The sequence below is a fragment of the Pyricularia grisea genome, chromosome I, assembly GCF_004355905.1.
Source record: "Pyricularia grisea strain NI907 chromosome I, whole genome shotgun sequence".
Taxonomy (NCBI): Eukaryota; Fungi; Ascomycota; class Sordariomycetes; order Magnaporthales; family Pyriculariaceae; genus Pyricularia; species Pyricularia grisea.
This window is the reverse complement of record NC_044973.1, coordinates 1,068,385-1,092,341: the sequence shown is the minus strand read 5'-3', so window position 1 is coordinate 1,092,341 and position 23,957 is coordinate 1,068,385. Positions and strand designations below refer to the sequence as shown.

Below are 23,957 nucleotides of genomic sequence, written 5' to 3'. Positions count from 1 at the left end.
CTCCTTGACGCGTGCCGTACTCCCGTGATGTGACTAACACTCTCTCCATGCCGTTCCTGCATCTTGAGAGGCTTCTCATCGGTGCGCCCAGATGGGGCGAACGGTAGGTCCCTATAGGGTCGTTTGCCATGCGACCTCGACTGGCCCGGCGACCCGACTTCGTGTGGCGCAAATTTCGTCGTATCGTCCAGGTAAGTGAAGCCAGAGCGCGTGAACCGTAGTAGGCATTAGGCACCGTTTTCGGTAATATGCCCTAGGCAGCCCGTACGACCGTTCGACAGTTCTTCCCGTTCGGCCTTGCAGGCAGTATCCTTGTCATTCTCCTCGTCCATGAGTAGCAACATCCCATGTCCGCTCATCGCTCTGCTCTCCTCGTCTCCTGTCTCTTCTCTCCTCCACTATTGTCACGGCCTGTCTTCCCTCCTCCTCGGGCTCCTCCTCTTCTTGTCGCGTCCTGCCTCCAGTAACCCGCCTTCTCGTGTCGCTCATCTGTCATGTTTTCGACTCTGTGGGCTACTGGCAATCCTTTTGTTAGTACGTTCCTGAGTCATATTTGCGACATTGTTGGGTATGCAAACTCTATCGCATGCCTCAGGGCTGACGTCGGCTCGTTTCTGTCGCTCGCCACTCAATTCTGCCTCGCGCTCCAGCCGCTGCTCCTCTTTGCGCTTGGCCCTTCTCTTCCGATCGGCAAAGACTGATAATTGGCCAAGGTCATCAAAGGCATGGGACTGGAAACTCAGCTTTACCAGCCCTAGGGCTACCGCGATTAAAAAAATGCGTGCGAGAAGGCGCCCTAATCGCTATATCTCGTCTCTTTGTTGCACGAAAATGTCAAAAGCATGGCTTGCTGTTCCTCAAGTGACTGGAAACTGATGCGCAAACCCATGTCGTCGTTGGTGATCCAGCACTGTGGAGACCTAGTTCCGGCTCACGTGCCGAAGTGGATCCCTCCCTGTACCATAGTAAAACTCAGGGGCTAGAGGTCACGTGACTGTCACAATATCAACATCACTGGAGCTTCTTGACTGCTTTTCGCCCCCTACACAACAACGCATCAGTAATCTTTGAGTAGCAACTGTCTCCATTGTTTCAAGTACGTAGAAACATCTATTTATATACCTCCAGTTGCGAATCCCGACCCATTTACATGCAAGCACCGCCGTCGATTCCAATAACCTTGCCTGTCTTTTGGACTGTTAGCTATTCATTCGCATCTTGAGCTTTCGTTTGGGAATCGAACTAACAATCCAAGATGCATCATTGCTCGAAAGAAAGCAAACGACACGCGCGATATCGATGGGGAGGCCCTGTTCAACGTGGGTTGATGGGTTAGTATCATCACAAGAACCAGGCAAACAATTAAGAGGCAAGGGGGGAACATACCACGCGTTTGAGCGGGCTCCAAGCGTTTGCAGCATACTAGAGAACAGAGTTAGCTTAGATCGGGATAGAGCATTATGAGGACCGATGGTGTCAGGGGTGCGGAGAGATGTACCTCGTCAACCTCCTCGTTCGTGAGGTTCTCGCCGTTGGGAATGTACTCCCTGCAGACAGCGTGGTACATATCCGTCTTGATACCGCCGGGGGCAACAACGTTAACAGTAATCTGCTTGTCGGCCATGTCTGGAGAGAGAAAAAACGGTCAGTGACATGTTCATGGACTGTCAAGAAGGGAGTCACGTGAGAGGTTCTCCCCAGGGTTAGGGTGCGATCTCAGGGGCTAGGCTCTTCTGCCAGAGCCAACCGAACAAGGTCGCTCGATTCCCATGAAGCAGAATTTGGAACTTACCAATGGCCATGCAGCGAGCAAAGGTCTCGATGGCACCCTTTGATCCTGAGTAGACGGCGTGCTTTGGCACACCCTTGGCCTATAGCGAGAGGTACCGGTAAGTATACGCTCAATATATCTGTTCGCCAGGGACGGAGGCGTCGGGAGAAAGAGCAAGGGGAGAAAAAGAAAAAGGAAAACAGAAAACTTACCTGACCAGTGATGGAGCCCATAAGGATCAGACGACCACCAATCTCGAGGTGCTTGTAGGCCTCTCGGGCGACGAAGAACTGGCCCCGGGTGTTGATAGCGAAAACGCGGTCGAACTCCTCGGGGGTAACATCCTTGACGTGACCGAAGGAGACGACACCGCTGTTGGAGCAAACGATGTCGAGCTTGCCAAAGATCTTGACGGCCTCCTCGAACATCCTGACGATGTCCTCGACGACACCAACGTTGGCCTTGACGGAGGCAGCGTCAGAGCCGTTCTTCTTGATGGCGGCGACGACCTCTTCGGCGGACTCGGTGCTGTTGGCGTAGTTGACAATGACCTTGCAGCCACGACGGCCAAGCTCCATTGCCATCTCCCTGCCGATACCACGGCCTATCAGAGCGATGGAAATACGTTAGTCACATGATGAGATGTATTCGAAAAAAGTGAGAGGAAAGTGAGAAGCACGCACCAGCACCGGTCACGAGGGCAACCTTGCCCTCGAGAGAGGCTGACTGAGGACCCAGGGGGCCTGGGATCGCGTCATACTTGCTCTCGCCGCGGGGCTGGGTGACTGCAGGCATTTTGATTTTGATTCAGATGTGCAAAGAAGAAATCCGGCGAAATAGGGTAGTTAAGACGGATTAATCGATCGTCTTGTGGCTTGAACTTGGAATATCGGGCGGTTCAACGGGCGTGCAGAAGAGGCTACAGCGGCAAAGAATAATGGATGATGGATGGGAACGGATGCATTTCGATACAATTTTTTTCTAGCTGGAGAAGAGCAGACAATTTATATACCAATTCCTTCCCTTCCTTTCCCATAATGGAGAGCGCAGAGGTTCCGTGCCAATTCAGTTACTCCCCCGTCGGGCGTCCGGTTTCCAGGCGGCCCTTGCTTTTGCACTCACACTGCAGCCGCCACACGAAATTGTTGATTACCTACACACAGATAAAGGCGCTGGATCGGTCTTCGCGGCTCCGAGCGGTGAGCAAGAACCTGCGGAGGGGCAACAACAAGTTACAACTATCATAGGCTCGGATCGGCCGAAAAGTAAATTTTGCACCGACTCCTGTTGAATAGTCTTGGTAGTGCAAGAGAAAGACCCTTAAGCCCGTTCTTCAAAGGAACGTGCGCGCGCGCTTGACATTTAGGGGACGATGACATAAGACGACTTCTACAGCGCTAGGAAAAAAGAGACAGGAACGGTCGTGCGGCGGTGTGCTGACCACTGTCGGTGGTCCGAAACTTGGCGCGACTAATCTGTTCGAGGCCGCAACGGCTCCCTTGCACTTGCGTCTCGCGCTGAACATTATTAGCTGACAGTCGTTGAAGCGGTGAAGCATATCTGTTCTGTTGTTTTGCCTGATGCTACTTTGATGTGTTCGTGCATGTGATGTTTCTTTTTGAGTAGTCAATATTAAGAGTTGATTGGATTCTGATATCATTTTCGAGCAAACCTAAGTTGAGTACGAGGTGTTTTTTTTTTTTTTATCGCCTCGTATTTTGGTTGAGGCTACTGTTGAGGATGGATCGGATCCAGAATCGAACAAGATCACCAACGGAACCCCGCCTACCCCGCTTTGCCACTTCCTCGTAGCTGAGCTGAGACACGTGATACAGTTTGCTCGACAATTCCCCAAGCGCCCCGTCGCCTGCTAAAACCGGATAGTTTTTCTACAACCGGTTGCTCAACAATCACGGCTCGTTTTCGCGACACGAATGAATGCAAGTAAATGACTTTTTAGAGCTCTTTGCAATACAAGTCGTTCAAGTCATCTTCACTGTCTTGTCTTCGCGACAGCTGTTCCGATTCAAAGTTATCGCGTCTCGACCACACGAATAATCTCCGACCGCGACTTGACCGCGTCGCGCGACAAAATCACGGCTAGGTTGGCAATCCTCACAGCAGCGGTTGAGCGGGTCTGCTAGGAGAACGTCGTTTAGGTGGTATAAGCCGCAAGTGTCCGCAATCTATTTCTTTCATCATTGTCGTCTCTGCATCGGTTTCATTTTTTTTGGCAGCGCCTACTTTGTTGGTGTGAGAAGTGCGATTCGTCCAATCTTTTCCCGGCTACTTGAGTCGATGTCTGGATTTGTACTGCGGATTTTACCTACGCTGCTCCTTGCATTCAAGGTCGCCAGACAATGCATTAACCAAGGAATGCGTCAACGGCTTGATTGTAGTTCGAGAAAAATCCGCCCGCACAATTGAAGCAGTGTGAGCGATTTTGTCTCTTCTCGTCCGCCTGTTTTGCGTCTTGTCATTGTTTCTTTTTTGCTTATTTTTCTTCTTTCTTCTTTTTCTTTTGTCGTTCCTCTCTCCCTCTCTCTTCACACCGCACAGACTTTTGTTTCTCAGCAACCTTCCTTATTCGCATCTAAACATGGCCAGTGTTTGTTTCATTTGCCCCGTATCGCTGCCCCGATTCTAGTTGAGACACGTCCAACTCCACTATACCTAATTCTTGCGGCCTATAATTCAGGAGCAAAACGTCCAAAGAACAGATGACTATGACCCCTTTCCAGTGGTTCGAAGTTTCAGCTTTCCCCTAATGTCTCGAGATTGGCAGATGCAATGAGTAACCGTAAAAATAGAGGCTCTTGGTAAGCGCTGGGATGTCCCAAGGAAAAAGCAACCTCACCCATCAAATTCCTTACGTAGTTTCCTCTTGAGGATCTTCGGCGAGAAACAATTGATGATATTATTGATCGGCGAGACTGATCCTCAATACCCCTCCAGACGTCGCAGTGCCACCTTGCATCGATGCAACTTTGACAACTACCAGGTCAAATGCGGGACGGTCCTTATTGTTAAATTTCCTTGAAGCCTATCGCACAGCTGGAAAAATCTGGGTCTGCGGCTGAAATTGTTTTCTCTTCTCATGTCTCATTCAAATCCTATAACGTTGAGGCATCATTCTTGATGATGTTTTGCCAAGCCTCGATCATTGATTGATGTAAACAAGTGTACGGGACCTAGCCGGATCGACTGCCGAAAAAGGCAATGATAGAGAGCCGCTAAGCACATTTTATTCTTGGGTATTCCAAGGGAGGTTATCCATTATAACGTGTGCAAGAATAACACTAAGTTTAACCATGTATTCCGAGGAATTCCAGCCTCCATGTTCCTGGTTGCTTAGCAAAAGAGGTCCCACCAAATATGTGAGCGGGCTTATGTTCCGAGAGAAACAACACTATGGTTTCCACCTCATTTGGTCACCAGTGGATGCGATTCGCTGACAGGGTTCTGTCTGGAGCACCGCACTAAACCTATTGTGGGGTGTAAGCTGTCGCAACTTTGCCGGCGTCTGTCAAACAGTCGGTCATCTGGATATCCCGGCGTTTGCTTGGATGGCTGTTCGGGTCGACTTGCGTAAGGTATGGTCCTGTCTTGGTGGTCATTATACGCTGTGTCGTCTGGTGTTTGCCTCGCCGGGAAACGTTTCAAGGCTTCTATATAAGGTTAACTGCTCCCACCCTCCATCAAGGCTTCTTTTGTTCAATCCATCCACAACCTCATCTTTCAGCCCGGTTAATACCCTCTCTTTTCTCAGTCTTTTTTCAGTTTTAGCCCCGGAGGCATTTCCCTTCCACTTCACAGGTGAAGCCCTTTTTACAAAAGTTTTACTTTCCTTCATAGACTTCCTTCACATTTCCTTCACAATGAAGACTCAGTCCGCTATCATCCTTGCGCTCAGCGCAACCGTTTCCGCCCACGGTGTGGTGATGAGGATCCTTGGTGAAAACAACGTTGAGATGCCCGGTCTTACAAGTAAGTCCTGTCTCTTGTTTTACGCAGCCATCCTTGATATACTTGAGAGCTTATACTGACATATACTCTATAGTCGCCGATGGCACTCCTCGTGACTGCACCAGCAATGGCTGCGGCTCACAGGCCGACACTGCCATTATTCGCGACAGGGATATCCGATCGGGTGGATCACCTCTCGGCCGCACCCAGGGTGGTGGTCCCGTCGACGCCTCTGTTATGATCAAGAACTTCATGGGCATGGGTGCAGCATCTGCCGGCAACTCCACCGGTGTCGGTGAGGAGGACAACATCCCGGCCAACGTCGGATCTGGGAAGAGTGCTGCTGCCAAGGGCGCTGCCAGGTTTTCTGCCGCCAGCCGTGGCAAATTTGTCGCCATCGAGGATGAGGAGGCCGAAGATGTTGCGCCCGTGTCGAGCAACTTTGTCGTCCGCCAGATTGGCAACCTCCTCAAGGGCCTCGGTGGTGGTGGTCTCGCAGGCGGCGGTGGCACCAAGGTCCTGGCTGGCCCTGAGACCAGCGTAAAGGCCAGCGTGGGCGAGGGTGCCAGCTCCGGTCTGCCGACAGTCGGCACCGACGGCATCATCAAGATGACATTCCGCCAGATTAACCAGGATGGCGCCGGCCCCATGACCGCCGATGTTGATGGCACCTCGGGTGGCACCAAGGCCGATGCTTTCCAAAAAGCCGAGGTCGTCAAGGACGTTCCAGGCCTTGGTATCCAGGGTCTGAGCCTTGCCACCGCTACCGAGTTCCCGCTTGAGGTCAAGATGCCCGCCGGTACAACTTGCGAGGCTACTGTCGCCGGCGTCAAGAACGTCTGCATTGTCCGCGTCCGCAACGGTGCTGCTGCCGGCCCCTTCGGTGGCAGCGCTGCCTTCACCCAGTCCGCTGCCGCCCGCAAGCGCGCCATCGCATACAGGCTGCGCAAGCGCATGTCCCTGGACAACCGCTCCTAAGCGACTTCGCTCCATTGAGCGCTCGCGTACTGTCTTCTTCATCTGGCCTCCTAGCCTAAGCGGCCATCGGAGCTAACATAGCACACTGAATTTTCTTGGGGCATTTGTATAAGTGAGGTTGTTGTAGGATTTTGGGTTTTGGAAATTTGGGCCTTTCACGGTGTATTACATTCATTGATCACCCATCTATGGGCAGTGTTTCCTGTTTTGTCATTCTTTTTTTATTTTTTTCCCTTCTTCTTGTCGCATCCCCTGCCTTTGACAGGCAGGGCTCTGTTGATTTTTCTGTTGTATTTTTACATTTCACGATACCAGGGACTGAAAAATACAGAATGTGGCTTCTGCCAAGCAAAGCTGATCATTTCCCGATATTTTTTTCTGGTTGACTTGCCCCTGTTTCCTCGCCTCTTGGAACTGTCATGCATTAACAGTATTACCCCTGCTGGAAAATAAGACTTCCGAGACACTCGCATCCCTGGGTGCGACCCACAGTATGCAAGATCTATAATCCACGATCATTATGATCTCTTTTGTCCCCGTCAAGCCCGTTTCTCCCCCCGGCCTGCCAAAACACAGTGCAGTAAACACCCGAGACGGCACAGCCCGATTTCTTTTTTAATTCTTGGCCATCCCAGTTCCTCCCCCGGTCATTGGCGACCTGCTACTCCTTTTTCTTACCAAGCATGATCAGAAACGGAAAATCCATCGCCCTTGCAGGGTTTCCGCCCTCGGCCTCGACCTCCTTGCGAAGCACAAACGCCTCCTTGACGGAAACGTCCACCAGGCCGGCCCGGCGCATCGCCTCCTCGACCTCGGCCTTGCGGATACCGTGCCTTTCGACCCCTTGGCGCTTGGCGACCGGGTGGAACGCGATCGCCTCGTCGCCGTAGTCCTCGTAGTCGGTCACGGCGACCCGGCCGCCCGGCTTGAGGCAGGCGGTCAGCGTGCTGAAGATCTCGGGCATGGAGGGGATGTGGTGCAGCGTCAGGTGCGACACGATCAGGTCGAAGCGGCGCGGCTGAGGAGGTGGTGATGCCGACGAGCCGGCGATGCGGGAGTCGAGCTCCGAGCCGGCTTTTTGCAGTGCGGCATCGTCCGGGTCTTGCAGCAGCACGTTGACGCTGGTGAGGTTGGCGGCGTCGCGGTCAGGTAGCGCGGCTAGCTTGGCGTTGAAGCCGGATAGCATGCCCGAGGCCGTGTCGACGCCGATCAGAGTGCGGACGTGCGGGGCTAGTAGGAATGAGAGGAGGCCTGTCCCGCAGCCAATCTCGAGGACGTCCAGGTCTATTTGCAGATGTGGCAATGTTAGAAACAGAGGATAAAGCTTTTTTTTTTCATGGCTCATTTTGTCTTGAGGGCTCACGTGATGGGAACAAGCGAAGTTGCTCGACTCGTTTAGTTTACCTTTGGCTGCGCCATCTGCAAAGGCTGGGACGTGGCGCCTGATTGCATCGAGGGCTTTCTGTGTCGACTCGACGTGCTTGACGTTGTTATCCCAGTCGGCCGCCTCGGCGTTGAAGCGGGCGTTGTTGACGTCGAGGGAGGATGCCATGGCGTTGAAGGTGATGTTGATTTAAAGTAGAATGGGATGGACACCGCCCGGTGGCTTTTCTGGCTGAAATATCCTAGATTGAGGCGATTACACGATGGATCGGATCAAATTATACATGCCAAAGGACATCCAAATTCGGCTTGGTTCGAGTGGCTTCCCTATTGACTTGGCTATCGGGTCTAGGCATGGAGGACGGCGCGGGGTAATAGGCTCAGGTCTGACATGCGGGGACGGCCGGACAACGCACCGAATCTCCCGGTGCTCCTATGCACATGTGTTCACTTTTTAGGCTTCACAACCTGCCTCCTCCCTTCTGCGACTGCATTGTCCGGCAAATAAGGACAGTTCAAGGCACCGAGACTTTCTTTTACTGCTACTACTACTACTATCCCTCTTTGAAGGTGCTGACAAACGAACATTCCAATTAAATATATAAAATACGCTAAACTCGACGCAAAAAAAAAAAAAAAAAGAAAAAGAAACGATTTCGCTTCATATTCACCAAACCATCCAACCAGAAAAAAGTAGGTCGAGCTACGGGCAGCGCATTCCTGCACAGCTGGGGAAAATTAGAACACTACATAAAATTTTATTTGGATTGGATTTACTTGTGCGCACTTCCTATACTGTAATATAAGGGCCGCGTTAACGAGTCTCCAGGATGCAATATTCGGCCTTCAAAACTTTCCACCTTTTGACCCACACAGCAATCGTCTGCACTGGGTACTTTTTGGGTAGACGTTTGGTGAGGGTAAGTTTCAAAGCGTTTGTTTTCTATAATAGGACTCAATGGGTCGAACTTGGAGGACGATCAAAGAATCCGGGTGGTAGCTCCAGTGGGGCGAATTGGCAGACTTGTGCACACAGCCGGCCAATTGTGACGGCATCCATATGTGGATTAACTATTACCATTATCGCGGCACATTCTTGCATACATTTTGATTTTGGGTCGTCCCATCATGGCATCACCACACCTTGATACGTAAAGGCAGAACCTAAGTTCGACCGTTTAACGCGTGTATCGAAACGTTACTCGCGAGTGCTAAAGTCAACCAAGGAGGCGGCCACGGCGCTGTTGAACGTAAATATGGTACAAATAATAGAAGCCCTAATTTTTCAAAAAGATTTTTTGGGAAGAATATAATAGAAGTAGGGATAAAACATCAACTAAAAGGTGAATGTTGAGCAGAGTTGAGTCGAATCACTGGATTGTCAGCGGAACAACGCACCCTTTTATTATCAATGTTTTTTTCAATACAGTAGTAAGGTTGCATTGGCTATTTTAATTATAGTCTGTGCTTAATGTTCATACGATTCCTATCAACCAAAGAACTTGTTAGCGCAAAAGCAGAGCTTTACATAGCTTCCTGCTTTGTTTATGCGTATTTCGGTTGTTAACGGCCTGGCATACATTGGGAGAGAGAACCTTAGCATTCTTTACAACCAGGGAATCGGGCTGGTACCAGAGAGACCAGGTGGGATTACACCACTCCTAACAACATTTACCCCGGAGAAATACCTCCGGCAGAAATCACAATTAGCAGCGACGACTTCCGTCGAACTCAGTTAAACAGGGGTTAATCTCCGAGATCACAGTTCAATTTTTGAAATTATATCAAGCCTAAGAGAGATCACACTTGAGCCACAGGCTGTACAAGACACGCAATTTGCAAGCGCATCCCAAAACTCTTCGTTCCCATCCCGTGGGGGATTTTAAGCCAGTACTCGTTATTTGAAACGTCGTCTTGGACAGGAACGATGTTGTAACATCATGGAGTCGTTAAAATCTTTTTTCTTGAGCTCTGTAAAGCTGTCTTCTATGAAATGTCTATGAGGCACATGCTATGCTTGGTCATTCTTACAAATCACCATCGCTCCATACATCAAATCTCAAATCTCAGCGACAAGAGTGGCCTTTTCATCCAAGTTAATTTCTTGCCGCGGTGTTTTGTAACCTTTGGTTCCCTGGCGGAAGTTTTTCTCTTCCAAGAAGCTCAGCACAACTCCCCTCTGCACTATTGGTGACATTAACAAGTTGAGTGTTGTGACGTCGCCGCCGATGAGTGGGAGTATGTGTTGATCTGCCATGCGCAAGATGATGTTATCCCAAGCGACAACTCGTGTATATATCCCACATATCTGCACAGCTTCCCGCGTTGCGCGAAGCCTCGCTGAATGATAATCCGTGAAAACACGTTGGAGCTCTTCAGAACCTGGAACCATTTCCTTGTGTTCATTCAGCAGCCCATACAAACCGTTGACCAAACTCACGACTCCTTGCACGCCGCTGTTCATTCCAAACCCACTGTTGGGTGTCATCTTGTGCACGGCGTCGCCCACCAACACGACACGCCCGTGATGCCACCGCGAAACCGTCCCCTCTTCGATAAGAGACATGTTGCTCCAGTGCGACGAAGCCCAGACGTCGCCAAACGTCACTCCCTCGGCGAACTTGACGTCAGCAAACTCGGCCGCCATCGCATCTCTGTGAACTTGAGTGAATCTTTGGCCCATTTTGCTCGTCGGATAGTCCGACTTTTGATAAATGATGAAGTGCTGCTGTTTCTCGGCGACGACGAGCTGGATCGAGAAGCGCTTCCCGTGTGTCTCGTATATCGTTGATGGTTCGAGCTGGGGGAATCGGGCCGAGTAGCCGTACAAACCACGGTAGCTTGCCTTGAAACAACTGTCCTCCTTTTCCACCTCCGAGTCGCCTCCCACATTCTTGTTCATCAAACGTCGGACGGTGCTGTGCACACCGTCAGCCCCGAGAACCATCGACCCGGTGTAGCTGCTCCCATCTTCGCAGATAACAGTAACGCAATCAGGGGTTGTCTCGTCGATGGCGACCACCTTCTTGTCAAACAAGACATTTTCGGAGTTCTCCGGCAGACGTCGGTACAGTAGGTCCATGAGGCGGGCGCGATGGAAGCACATCCAATCGTGACCATGGTTGCGCTGGACGGCAGCGAACATGTCATTGCGGCTGGTGACAGTGCCGTCGCGGCGCAGATTGATCTTGTTGAGCACGGGCATGTACAGATCGAGGGCCTCGTCGAGCAGGCCCAGCTGATCCAGCACGCGGACGTTGTGCGGCCACATTGCGATGGACGTGCCGGCCTCCTTGTCGAGCTTTGGTCGCTTCTCAAGCAGCACGTGGTCTATGCCGGCACTGGACAGGGCGTGGCACGCCATCAGCCCGACGGGCCCGGCACCGATTACGATGACGCGGAACGGATCCTCCATGCCGCCGGTAGATTGTCTTTGGTGTGATTAATGAAGAAGGTGGTTGAGCACGACATGTTTGTCAACGAGTCAACCCGGGGGAGGAAAAGACGAGCTTCCACTCCTCGGTTAATGCTGACCTTCGGCATCCATCGAAGAAGTAATCGGCACTAAGCAGCTAGATTCAACTCTAGCCCACACCCTGTTTCTAAATCGGCCTTTCGGCCATCGTGGCTAGCCTTTCATCTCATCTATCATGTCTTGTGGCCGTTTGCCACCGAATTGGCTGGGTCAATAAGAAATCATCAGACTACTGTATGGAAACTGGGTAACTTCAGATGAGAGACAGTCTAGACCTTGATGGGGAAGATTTACCAGGAAACGCCAAGAGCACAATCTAAAAAGGAATATTAAATTCATGTAACAGGAGGAATACTGTAAAGGTTATTTGCGTAAGCAAATTTAATTATACAGCATTTACTCAGCAAGCCAAGTCCAAACTTAGAGCTAGAACTAGTCTAGTCTTAGCTTTTCTAGAACAAGAAAGTCTACTACATATATGATACACACGGAGATATCTTGGATACCCTGCCTTGCAAGAGGAATTTACCATCATCTATTTACTCTCTGTCTCTACCAGGTACCCTAACCCATGCAGCTCCCCATTAAAATCGGCTTGTTTCGTAAAAACGCGTGATCTGTTCATCCACATTTTAGCCTGTACATTATGCCGGTACGGGCTTCGATACAGTCGGATCAATTTTGTCTATATTTGTTTATTTCACGATCGCATCTTGCTAAATGTCAATGCGTCTCGAAATCGTTGTTCACGTTCATTAATTCCACTTTCACCATCACCATCTATCCGGTTTAAGACCCCTGTTTTTTGGACCCTGATTCCTCACCGTCAATTCGTCACCGATCTGATTTGATGGCTGCCCGCCAATTGCAGGTTCGCCCCCACCAGATGGATGCCCAGCTCTCTAGAACCAAGATATCAAGCGCCTGGGCTGCCAAAATCCACCCCAGCTCTAAGCATCAGTGACGTCAGCGCGACCGATGACACTTCCAAGACTCGACGCGAAAAAAAAAGTGAGGCAATAAGATGCAAAATAAATTCGTCGGAGCGACGCACTTGAGCATGAGGAACGTCGCCTCAGCTCTTGCATACACAATGGCTTCCACATCCCATAGGTGACATTTCGAGCCAAAGCCTCCAACTACCCCTAAAAACCCCCCTCAAAATGCACCATCGTTGGGCACCCCGCATCATCTTCGGGCTAACCGCCGCCGCCGCCCTTGCGACGGCGGCCGACCTGCCACACAAACGCGGCCTCGCGTACATCCAAGATGAAAACACAAATTCCGAAGACGCCCGCATCATGCTGTCGAACGATTCGCTCATCAGCTGGTACTACACATGGTCGCGCAACATGGCGCGGGCGGTCGGCGACTCGGTCAAGTTCGTGCCGCTAATCCACAACCTCGACGACACCAACGACAAGGGGCTCGTGTCGACGCTCGACCGCGCCCCGGAATCGTCGACGCACCTGCTCAGCTTCAACGAGCCCGACGGCGAGACAGACACGGGCGGCTCGGCCATCTCGGCCCGCGACGCCGCCGAGGCCTACATTGAGCACATCGCTCCGCTGCGGACCGAGTCGAGCGACCGCAAGAGGACGTGGAAGATCAGCCACCCGTGCGTGACGGGCTCGCCGCGCGGGCTGGAGTGGCTGCGCGAGTTCAACGAGTCGTGCTGGGACATTGACAAGGACAACGGGTGCCCGACCGACTTTGTCGCCGTGCACTGGTACGGCGACCAGTACGGCCTGAAGGGTTGGCTGGACGACGTGCGCGATCTTTACAGCAACGGCAAGGACATGGCCGGGAAGGGCGTCGACGGCAAGGACCTCAAGTACTGGGTCACCGAGATGGCCATGCCCAAGGCCGACGACGACGCCACCTTTGCCATGATGAACGAGAGCCTCGAATACCTGGACAGTCAGGATTGGGTCGAGGCCTACGCGTGGTTCGGCGCCTTTAGGTCGAACAACGCCAACGAGTGGACCGGGAACAAGGTTGCCCTGTTCGACTCGAGCGGCGGCTTGACTGACCTTGGCGCGCTGTACCTCGGCGGCGAGGACAGGGGTTTCACCAAGGGCATGGGTGGAGGCGCTGCTGGGTTGGCGGTACCCGGATTGCTTGTGCTTGTTATGGCGCTTTTTGGGACTGTGGCTGTAATGATGTAAAGCCTGGGAGACTTATTTTTGTGTTGGGATGAGATGACGAAGCGGAATTTTGGATACCCCAGATTGTTTTTGTTTTTTTCTATTTCTTTTGTCATTGTCACAGCGATCCCCTGCATCTTCGCGCTCCACTATGTAGCGACTTGATCTCCATACTTGGGCTGGGCCTAATCTTTCTCGATAGCATCCAGAATTATAGCGCATCTCAATTTACTACTTACTCGAGAAACCAAATTTTCATCGTGGGATGAAAATTGAGCAAAGAAACTTATCACATCAATTCTTCCTTATTTTTAGTACGCTGCATCGTGCGATCGCTCAAGTACACTACGCCTATTTTCTTCCCCCAGTGCTGTTTGTTGTCTGGGGATCGGAAACGACATTTTCGGGACCGGACAAGTCGGGCTACTGGGAACAGGGGTAATTCCTGGCTACCTCATGGAGTGACGAGATCCCCCCCACTGCCCGCCGCTTGGCAGGATCATCAATCCCACCATCTGATTTTGACCCATGGTCTCACCAGAACATAGCCTTCCTCAACTCTTTTTTGATGTTGGAAGTTACATACCAGGCATTAGATTTGCAGGAGACGTAGTTTAAATACTTGCAATCATCGTCAACCACGATTAGGTCCTTTCAATCGCCGCCTACATACAACAACAACCAATGCTCTCAGTGACTTATTAGGCGACCATCGTACCGGCTCCATCGAATTGCTGGGAGCAAATCAATCACACGGGGAATCAACTAGCTCATGCAGGGACCAGCGATGATTGCAGCGCTCTCGTGTCGGTTTAATATTCTCAAAGCGGTCGAAGCCACAGCCGTCACGGCATGACAAAACTGGGACAGCCTCCATGTGGCGTCCATCTCGCACCGTACCACAAAGCCGCAAGGAGATGGTTCGGTCCCGATGGGCTGGAGGATTTGCTGTGCTTACTGTGGGTCGTTCCTGTATTGTAAAGACTTGTGCCCTAAACCTGCCGTGAATGAAGAGGCGTTGCGAAATGTCGACGACGAAATCTCTACCGATTTAGAACAGATCCAGTAAATATTGAATGTCTGGATTGCTGTGTAGTAATAGCATTAGGTGCGGCTTTGTATTTTGTATTCCAAGATCAAGGCAACAGCTTTTGATGTAGTTTCGCAGCGTGCAGATAGTTGTACATATAAGACTCGACATTGTTTCTGTGTACCAATCTTGTAATGTTGGCCATCAGTCATCGTTCGTACAAGCATACCAAGTTTCCAAGCATTCCAAGCCTTTGTACGATTGCGAGTTTCAATTTTGAAAGAACACACCTATTCCAAAAAGAAAAACAGAAAATCCCATATCAACGAAAGTTCAGGCCACCATTAATATCGCAAATCAGACGACCTAGAAACTTAAAAAGAAAGGAAAAGAAAAATTCAGCAAACACCCCAAAGCACTCAACATGAAGATCCCCATAGTCGCAGCTTTCTTCCTCCTAACGGCCCTGCCGGCCCTGGCCGGTAACCCAAGCATCACCTCGTACGGCATCGCGGCTCGCAACGTCGGGGATGCCCGCCCGCGCGGGCTCGACAGGCGAAAGCTGCTGGCACGCAGGCGCGGGGTGGCGCAGCTCGCGCGGAGACAGGAAGAGGATGGTGGGTCGGGCGCTGACGACGGAGCAGGTGGAGGAGCAGGAGATGCTGCTGGCGACGGGGGTGGTGATTTTGGTGGAGAAGGAAAAGGCGGCAAGGGGAAGGGTGGTAAAGGCAAAGGTGGGGACGGAAAGAGCGGCGGCTTTGGTGGCAAAGGAAAAGGCTGGAAAGGGAATGGTGATGGCGAAGGAGGCGGCGGTTTTGGTGGGAGAGGAAAAGGTGGGAAGGGCAAAGGTGGAGGTGGGTTTGGCGGAGACGATAGTGGTAGCGGTGGTGGCTCTACAGGCAGTTCTTCGTCCTCGCCCGGCACCTCTGCTGATACTTATACTGATACCTCGTCCGAGTGATATCTCCCTCGTGTCTAGGGGAACGGAGTGCCGATCTTATCACTGGACGCTCGATTCTGCATTGGGATGGAGCTTGTGGTATTTTTCTAGAGGACTACCTCCATTTGTAAATAAAATTTTATTGTCTTTTTATCTCTGTCAGTCATTGTCGGTGTAAGAAGGTCAACAACGGCTTCGACTTCCAGATCGCCAAGTGCAAAGATAAAGACGGTGTGTAGACCTGGTGGCGAGTGTCGAATATAATCTCACGGCTCCACTAAGCCACCAGCTGCACCCGCGTTTGTGCAAGTAAAAGGTACTTCTGTGAATATTAGCTTCGGGTTCGCACTAGTCTAATATAGAAATTAGAGAGATTGTCAATATCCAACATTCTACTGAAACAACGATTCGTATCTTCAACGAGCATCCCACTAAGAATTGTATTGACTGACACTTCGACATAAAGAGGTGGCTCAGGCTGTATCTGTTCTAGTAATTCTAGTTTGTACTAGACCGGGCGGGCCTGAAGTGGTCAGGGCCCTGAAGTGGTCATCTCTCTTTTGCTCTTATAACCTTTATAACAATCCAACCAAATACCCGATACAGGCCAAATTTGGTACGTATATAAAACCAAAAAGCCGCTTTTCAATGGTATAATATATATATTTGTAACGTTAATAATAATCGAAATATTAAAGATAATATATATTTGTTATTTTTATTTTTTAAAATTCGAATTAAAATATAATAAATATAAGGTAAAATCCATTAAATAAATTAAAACTTAAATAATATTTAGAATTTTAATTTGGATATATAATATATTCGGTTAATTTTGTACGATTTTTTAAAATAAAAACCATAAAAACGCATATTAAATTAAAATTTAATTTATAATATTTTTGGTTAATAAATAAAAAAATAAAAAAATCGTACTAATAATAAAAAAATAAAAATAAAATTACGAATTTTTTTGGTTTTAATTATAAAATCTTTTATATTTAAATATTTATTTAAAAATTTTACTAGTAAAACTTTACTATGGGGACTTTTTAAAAAAAATATTTAAATATAAAAAACTTTAAATATAAATTTAAAAAAATTCGTGATTTTGTTTTTATTTTTTTAATACCAGTTGAAATTTTTTAATTTTTTATTTATTAACCAAAAATATTATAAATTAAATTTTAATTTAATATGCGTTTTTATGGTTTTTGTTTTAAAAAATCGTACAAAATTAACCGAATATATTATATATCCAAATTAAAATTCTAAATATTATTTAAGTTTTAATTTATTTAATGGATTTTACCTTACATTTATTATATTTTAATTCGAATTTTAAAAAATAAAAATAACAAATATATATTATCTTTAATATTTCGATTATTATTAACGTTACAAATATATATATTATACCATTGAAAAGCGGCTTTTTGGTTTTATATACGTACCAAATTTGGCCTGTATCGGGTATTTGGTTGGATTGTTATAAAGGTTATAAGAGCAAAAGAGAGATGACCACTTCAGGGCCCTGACCACTTCAGGCCCGCCCGGTCTAGTAGGTAGTCCTCTAAGGAGTGATCCTGAGTGCATGTTGGTTGTCCCCATGACTGTTTTGAGACCAGACCCGTCATCGGAGGTTGGGCAGCAAATGAAGGCACAAAGGAAAGATGGAGGCTGTCTTTTTTCCTAGGTCCCGCGAAACAGTTGCGGTTTTACGCAGCAAATTGCTCTGATCAAGCCCCGTCAAGGATGTAGAATCTGCCAGAAGCCGACTTGATAGCCTTCCCCATGGGAAAGGGCTGCTACTCCGACATCAAACCAAGAGTTTGCACGCGAGGATGCGCCAGCAGACTGACAAGGGCGACTGGTAACCGGTACTAGGACGGATGGGTGTGAGCGTATAAGTAGACTTGATGGAGCTTTTAGTTGCGGAAACCCACGGGACGAACTTTAACACATTTCAGGAAGCAAGTAAGCTGTATGACTACATATGATGTCATTATTAGGCTGATAGAAGCAAAGTTCAGAATGCCCAGCTGTGGTCACAAAGGACCAGGAAAAGGCCAGTGAGGGAACTCTTACAATTGAACGCAAGGGTACAGCCTAAGTGCAGGACTGTTGAGCAGGCAGTGCTAGTTGTATGGAGATACAACGGAGACTAGCTATTGGAAAGGCACCAATGACGCCCGGTCCGCAGTCCCAAGCAATGGCCGCTTCCATAGCTAGATAACTAGAGAGGCATACTCACATTGCTTGAATGTAGACTTGAGCCGCCGCCAGCAACTAAAAGCATGTCCCGCCTGATCTGTTTTACCCAGCTCATACCACTTACGAGCAGGACACCTCATGAGCAAACTTAACCAATAAATTCACTTCCCAGTTTTCAGCACCAAATGTAATCATCTTCAGGGTGCAAGACGCAGGCCTTCGTACTAGCTTCTGAGTCTTTTAGGGAAAGGTGTCACCATCGGTATGTAGTTCTGCGACTAGACACGAAACAAAAATTTGGGTGCTGTTGAATGTTATGACACAGTTGAGGAGGGAACCAGCGCAGCTAGTGTATTTGACCACAGCCGTGAATTTGTCAGAGCCACGGGTAGGAGCGTTGTCTCGTACTGGAGGAAAGTGTTATCATTGACGCGACAACGGGTCACATATTCAAGCAGCGTGGAGAATTGATCCCCCCAATTGACAAAACAAACTAGTATTTATGGCTCGGCGTCTCTCAAGTTATTGCTGATCTAGTCCGTTGAACTTGTAGCTCCAGGTAATAGCAACTTCAATAGCTCATATTGGAGTAAAATAAGAAACTTAAATCTCAAAGAGATCGGATTATCCTGCTCCCCTTAGGTGATCTCCCCCTTGACCTTCCGTTCGTTACTCATCACCTTGTGTGTCCCTTTCCAGCCCCATTAGATTCTCTCTCGCTTGTGAAAAATCAGTGTTTTAAACAAACAGTGAATCCTCCTCCTTGAAGTCGTTCTCCTCCAAAATCTCCCCAAATAGCATCCTCCCCATATGCGCATGCCTGATGCTTTGAGAGTCCATGCGAATATTCGATAGTAGCACCCTGAGCAGAGGCAGCGGGCTGGTGTCAAAACTGCACTCAGGGTACAACAGCTTGCCGCCAAAGCCATCAGAGCTGACGCCTTTGATACCCAAATGCTCCGATGTGCAAGCGAGGCCGAGATACTGACACATGCTCCTATACTCCTTGATGTTTGCGAAAAAGAGCTGACCGGCAAAAAGATTGAGTTGCTGAAGCTGTGAAGGCGCCCGCCATCCATCGGGGAGCGGAGGCGTTGAGTAACTTGTTAGCGTGTCCATCGCGCGGGACTCCTCACTGAGGCGGGCGGCGTAGAGATGTAAGTGGACGTGCTTGCTGTTGCTAATCTCGTGCCAAAGTTCATTTGCCTCAAAATTGCTGATGACAATAATGACTGGGTCCTCGGTGGTCGTGCTGAGGACGTACCGTACCGATCGGTGGTACATGTCCGAGCTCGACTCGGCTGGTAGTTTAACCGTGGTGGCAAAGTCTTCAGTAACCACCAGCCCCTTTCCGAACTGTGTGAAATCGAACTTTTCCCCAGCCGTGGTAGTTTTCAGCGTCTCAAAAGCAGGCAAAAAGGCAGGAGATGAAGCATTGTACGTGCCATTATCGATCAAAGATCGCAAATTCTTGTGAATGCGGCCTTTTGCCGCCTCCAACTCCTCGGGCTCGTCGACCTCACGCTCGATCTCATTTTGCCTGTCCAGCTCGCGCTCCTGCTCCTCGTCAATGTCATCCAAGCTTGCAGCAGCATCGCGCACGTTTATTTGCGTAATCCTGTGCTTGATTTCTTCGAGTTGCTCCTTGCGACCGGCCAAGAGCGGATCTTCCAGCTCTTTTTTGAGGATATCGCGTACCTTCAACCCATCTCGGGGCATGTAACGGCTTTCCAAGCTGCGGAGCTCACTCTGTGTATACCGGTCTGCCTCTTGGCTAAGGCTTTCATCAGCCCTGCTCATCCTGTCCCAGATCACCTTGTGTCTTTGATGAGCCACTCCCTGCTGCTGCCAGTTACCGACATTGCGGTACATTTCCTTCCATGTTTCGGTTATGGTCCAGCATATAATATCCGCGATTGAGATGTCCGTGGCTTTTCGGGAACTCTTGGTAGCTTTGATCAAGCTTTGTACCTCTGGTGTTACAAAAAAGCTAATGGACTGGCCTTTCCCTAGTTTTCGCATCCGCATACATGCTGTGAGTGATCTGGTCAGTATATGGGCTTTATAATGAACTACTCCTATTAGCGACCAGAGTTGACGTACCTTGCACGAGTCTGTCCTTGGTTAGTCCGGGGCCGAGTGTTGTAGCAGCCCGGTAGCGATCCGGGAGGCGAAGGTCAATACCTCGAGTGTGTAGTTCGTCGAAATACGCCAAACATCGATCCGTCTGATTTGAGTATGGACTTCTAGACAAGAAATCAACCTTGCCGCTGAGGTCCAAAACCATAGCGTCATGGTTGTCGCTATAGAAAATGCAGGCTTCTTTGCGTTCGAGGGATTCGTTGGTTGAGCTTGACATCATATCTAGCCATGCCTTGGCCACCTCGAAGTTTGTAAGGTCCGAAATAGAAACACCAACATCCAGGAGCACCTGAATAGGCTCCTGGCTTTCGACGATAGCACGCAGCAGCGCGAGGCTACTGACATCCTTGGAAGACGTGTCGTCGGGTTTTAACAGGACCACCCGGTTCTCAGATCGGAGTAGGTAATCAATGACAAGAGCGTTGGTATGCTCCTGCTCGGTCAGGTCCTTATGCTGGATTTCTAATGGTAGCTGGAATCTGCTGTCGCAGGTGCCGCTGAAGCCAGTGGTGATGTTGATTTTCGATTCGGCCAGGTCCCAGGCCGAGGCAGAAATTTTCTTTGGAAACTCTCTCATCTCTTGTGGGAAGACGATCCTCGCAAGGAAAAAATCAATCATTGGCTTGCAAAAGCGCAGGGCCGGGTAGATCTTATTCTTGCATAGCATCATGTCGCGAGTGTTGATGGCGCTAAGCTTTTTGTATTCTGGTGCGATTTTGCTTGACTTGGTCCACCGCGCAAATTCAACATCTTGGTCGTCAAACTCCGTGAGTCTATTAAAGGTCTCAGCCATTTGCTGGTCTGTGAGGCCACACTGGTAGTAGCTTAGGCATGTAAGTAGGATGATTATGTCGGGGTGTCCAAACTGGGATCTAGGCTTAGGCTGGTCTTTGGCCTTGTACGGGACAGCCAGCCTGGTCTCAGGCTTCCGGGAATAGTCAAGACCGTAGTCGATGCGGTAGCGCTTTAGCAGAACCTGATATAGGATCCCGCCTGCTGTTAGTCCACGGAGGAGCGCCAGCAGTTTCTTCATGCCTGGATGGAAGAAGTCGGGGTCCATCGAGATGATATCCTCAACATCATCCGAGTTTAGATTCTCCTTTTCAATAAGTTCAAATATGCCCTTGCTTTGAAGATATGGTTCGGTAGGAAGAGTAAAGTTTGTGATGCCATTCTGGACGGCTCTTCTTGCGACATTTCCTATAAACCACCCTCCTTGTTTGTCATCAAGCAGGCGGACGCTGGGGAAGTTAGACTGGCCTTTGTATAAGACGCATATTTTCTGGGATGCTCCCTCAGATAGTGCCTGTGCTTCTTCGGCAAGGGCTGCAAGAACTTCTTGATGATATATCCATCTATCTGGTGAGAGTTCGACAGGTACTGCAGCACCCATAGTGTAGACGAGTTCATAGCTAGGGCGGAGGACCTGGTCACTTTCGTCTATAATATCGCGAGCACTTTCGTGCATGTAGTCGTGAATACCAGACAAGATATTTTGGGCGCTTTTCCCGTCCGTGCCTTCTTTGAAGTTCTGCTGCGACATCTCGATTGTTATGAGGCGCAGTGAAAGAACTTCTTCTGGCTGGACCAGGAGAACAGATCCTTGCCGGGCGCAGGAGGTGAGAAGATTGGCGATGAAGTTGGCCTTTTCAGACGTCATTTTCATGGCGCGACTGATGGGAAGATACTCGACTCGTCTATCAAGCAGACCTCCAAGCTTGGATGTTAAGATTTGGCGCGTCTGTACTGACTGCTCCTTTGGCACAATGACCCGGACCAGTTTTTTACCGTCTGCAAGCTTCGCGGCGACAATCGGTATGATGACGAAAGACTTCCCCTCCCCCATGTTTAGCTGCAAAACTGTGTTGCCTATAGTGCTCTGCTCTACGGCCATTTCATTTGCAATGGTAGCTTGAACTGGTCGAATGAGCAGATTGTTTTCGACCTCGAGCAAAAGCCATTCGGGATGGTCTGTTGCGTCCCAATTGCTATGTCCGGGATTATCTATCTCTCGTTGGAGTTCCAAGAGATTTCCACCCTCAGCGAGGATCAACATCCTCTCTGCTCGCTGCAGATGTGCGGTAGCCTTTGCGTAGCTGATGATGCATTCTTTCCACCCATCATTAGTGATGCATCTCCAATTCCTGTTGCTCAGCTGAGCTAGTAGAAATTTATGGTCTAGTCTGGGCAGCGCCATGGAAAACGGGGCATTATCCGTCTCTGCCAGTCTGTTTGATTGTCTCAAGACATCGAAGATAGCTCGCCCAATCGACTCAACTTTATCCCGGCACGCGGAGCGATATGCTGTCAGCTCCGCTTTCCAATCTTCAGGCAGACGATAGGTCTTGGATGGCGATGCGATGTCGCTTTCCACTTTCTTTAGTGCATCGTGACTCTTCCGAAAACCTGCAACGTAGAGATGTTCAACGCCGCGGCTGCGTCTCTGAAGCTTCTTGTCCAGCTCGCTCAGCAGGTCGTTCCATTGGGCACTGGTGTCAGCGATGAGGCCCTGGGAACCCGCAGGCGAATTGGCCGCCGTTTCGAGTTGAAACGTGCTAGGTACTAGGTCATCCAATCCTGGCGGAGTACCTTTGAATAGCCGAAGTCTCTCAAACTCTTTTACCGGAAGAGAGGCTCTAGTCTTAGCCTTGAGGTTTGAAAATTCATATACCTGGCCTGTCAAGTCAGGTTCGACTTGGAGATCATGCATGATGTCAGTAATTTTCTTGAGGTAAGCTCTGAACTCATTGTTTCGGCACCACTCGGCTCGAAGCTCTAGGGTTGCTTGGAGTGATTCGGCCACTTTGATGTATCCTGCCCATCGTTCCGGTCGCCCAGTGGAAGGGTTCAAGACAGGTTCTTTGAACAGAATATCAACAAACGCAGTTTTGAGGTTAGCGCGCTTGCTTTGAAACAGCCGAGGGGACAAGGGAGAGTCATGTTCTTCAGTTTCAAGTAATTCTCGCGCTTTTGGCTTGAATTTATTGGCATTGTAGAGCATTGGATGGAACAATTTGTGCGGAGGAGGCTTGAGGTTCCTGAGCTCCGTTGAGGTAACGAAGGAACGAATGATGTGAATAAGCTCAGCAACTGGGTTTTGCGCAAATATCAGGGCCGAAATGAATATAATGATGTGATAGTCCGAGAAATTTCGGTTCTCCGAAGACAGAACATCGTGAATGTGGCAGAAGCTCCTGCCCACAGATTTGCCCGGGGGGTGCATCCACTCAGGGTCGAACTTGAGGTTGGCAGGCCACGGATGGCCACTAAGGCCGTCAACCTCTTGACCCAGAACGACATATAGTTTTCCCAGAACATGCTTTTTCAGGGTGGGGTACTCAGGCAGGCGACCTTTACGCTTCGTCAGGATATACTGGGCGGTGGCGTGCACTTCTTTCTCAAGACCACAGCCGTCTTGCGTCAAATACTCGCCTCGGGACTTATACCTCATGTCAACTTGCGAATGAACCAAGCCACCAAAGCCGTCGAGTCGAAAATTTGCCAGGCGGCCATTTGCTCGCGCCACCAGGTTTTTGTTCCTCTCCGTGTCATCGAAGGCATCTCCATCTGGCAACTCGGCATCAGATCCTAGTGCTTTCCTCATCGCGTCCAGCTTGAGGAGCCGTTTGACCTCGGGTGCAAACCAGTCGTGCTGAGCCAGCGGCTGCAAGCCCGGATTATAGATCACGATCTGTGCCTTGGGATTCTTTATTGTCTTTACAATGTAGCTGCGAATAGGGCTCAGCCTAGCAATGTCCTCGAGCATGCCAACCTCAGGGGCGGTCAGAGCCTGTGATGACGCCATAGCAGCAGATCGAAGGATGCGTAGGGCCTGCTCTGTGCCAGTGTATCCAGTCAAGGGGTCAGGGAGAAAATAACTGGTGGTTGCGTGCAGCAACGATAGAAGGATT

At 49.5% G+C, this 23,957-nt stretch overlaps 7 protein-coding genes across 7 annotated transcripts; 3 read left to right on the top strand and 4 right to left on the bottom strand.

Moving 5' to 3' along the window:
* Positions 1-315: 315 nt before the first annotated feature.
* Positions 316-889, bottom strand: PgNI_05404 (uncharacterized protein; the record flags this gene model as incomplete). The annotated part of the gene is made up of 3 exons (XM_031125435.1): positions 316-489; positions 579-697; positions 886-889. 3 exons carry the CDS (start codon positions 887-889, stop codon positions 316-318), a joined length of 297 nt encoding a protein of 98 aa, XP_030982722.1.
* Positions 890-892: 3 nt separating this feature from the next.
* On the bottom strand, positions 893-3,039 carry PgNI_05403 (uncharacterized protein). The gene is made up of 7 exons (XM_031125434.1): positions 2,455-3,039; positions 1,984-2,375; positions 1,793-1,871; positions 1,499-1,626; positions 1,387-1,422; positions 1,248-1,310; positions 893-1,188 (listed from the first exon to the last, which is right to left on the bottom strand). Exons 1-7 carry the CDS (start codon positions 2,564-2,566, stop codon positions 1,147-1,149), a joined length of 852 nt encoding a protein of 283 aa, XP_030982720.1. The 5' UTR covers positions 2,567-3,039; the 3' UTR covers positions 893-1,146.
* Positions 3,040-5,332: 2,293 nt separating this feature from the next.
* On the top strand, positions 5,333-6,715 carry PgNI_05402 (uncharacterized protein; the record flags this gene model as incomplete). Its single annotated transcript, XM_031125433.1, has 2 exons — positions 5,333-5,758; positions 5,832-6,715. The coding sequence occupies exons 1-2, from the start codon at positions 5,338-5,340 to the stop codon at positions 6,713-6,715; spliced, it is 1,305 nt and encodes a 434-aa protein (XP_030982716.1). The 5' UTR covers positions 5,333-5,337.
* On the bottom strand, positions 6,615-8,379 carry PgNI_05401 (uncharacterized protein). Its single transcript, XM_031125432.1, has 2 exons — positions 8,120-8,379; positions 6,615-7,999 (listed from the first exon to the last, which is right to left on the bottom strand). The coding sequence occupies exons 1-2, from the start codon at positions 8,265-8,267 to the stop codon at positions 7,377-7,379; spliced, it is 771 nt and encodes a 256-aa protein (XP_030982697.1). The 5' UTR covers positions 8,268-8,379; the 3' UTR covers positions 6,615-7,376.
* A 1,778-nt stretch (positions 8,380-10,157) lies between these two features.
* PgNI_05400 (uncharacterized protein) lies at positions 10,158-11,513 on the bottom strand (the record flags this gene model as incomplete). The annotated part of the gene is made up of 1 exon (XM_031125431.1): positions 10,158-11,513. The coding sequence occupies one exon, from the start codon at positions 11,511-11,513 to the stop codon at positions 10,158-10,160; it is 1,356 nt and encodes a 451-aa protein (XP_030982693.1).
* A 1,223-nt stretch (positions 11,514-12,736) lies between these two features.
* Positions 12,737-13,741, top strand: PgNI_05399 (uncharacterized protein; the record flags this gene model as incomplete). Its single annotated transcript, XM_031125430.1, has 1 exon — positions 12,737-13,741. One exon carries the CDS (start codon positions 12,737-12,739, stop codon positions 13,739-13,741), a length of 1,005 nt encoding a protein of 334 aa, XP_030982492.1.
* Positions 13,742-15,174: 1,433 nt separating this feature from the next.
* On the top strand, positions 15,175-15,711 carry PgNI_05398 (uncharacterized protein; the record flags this gene model as incomplete). The annotated part of the gene is made up of 1 exon (XM_031125429.1): positions 15,175-15,711. One exon carries the CDS (start codon positions 15,175-15,177, stop codon positions 15,709-15,711), a length of 537 nt encoding a protein of 178 aa, XP_030982858.1.
* Positions 15,712-23,957: the final 8,246 nt, after the last annotated feature.

Bases quoted from the DNA above. Each gene is read 5' to 3' on its own strand.
- PgNI_05401 (XM_031125432.1), bottom strand. From the start codon at position 8,267: ATGGCATCCTCCCTCGACGTCAACAACGCCCGCTTCAACGCCGAGGCG. The intron at 8,000-8,119 runs GTAAACTAAACG...ATCTGCAAATAG, and splicing joins TGCAGATGGCGCAGCCAAAG to ACCTGGACGTCCTCGAGATT.
- PgNI_05403 (XM_031125434.1), bottom strand. From the start codon at position 2,566: ATGCCTGCAGTCACCCAGCCCCGCGGCGAGAGCAAGTATGACGCGATC. The intron at 1,872-1,983 runs GTAAGTTTTCTG...CTCTCGCTATAG, and splicing joins TGGGCTCCATCACTGGTCAG to GCCAAGGGTGTGCCAAAGCA. The intron at 1,189-1,247 runs GTTAGTTCGATT...ACAGTCCAAAAG, and splicing joins GCAATGATGCATCTTGGATT to ACAGGCAAGGTTATTGGAAT.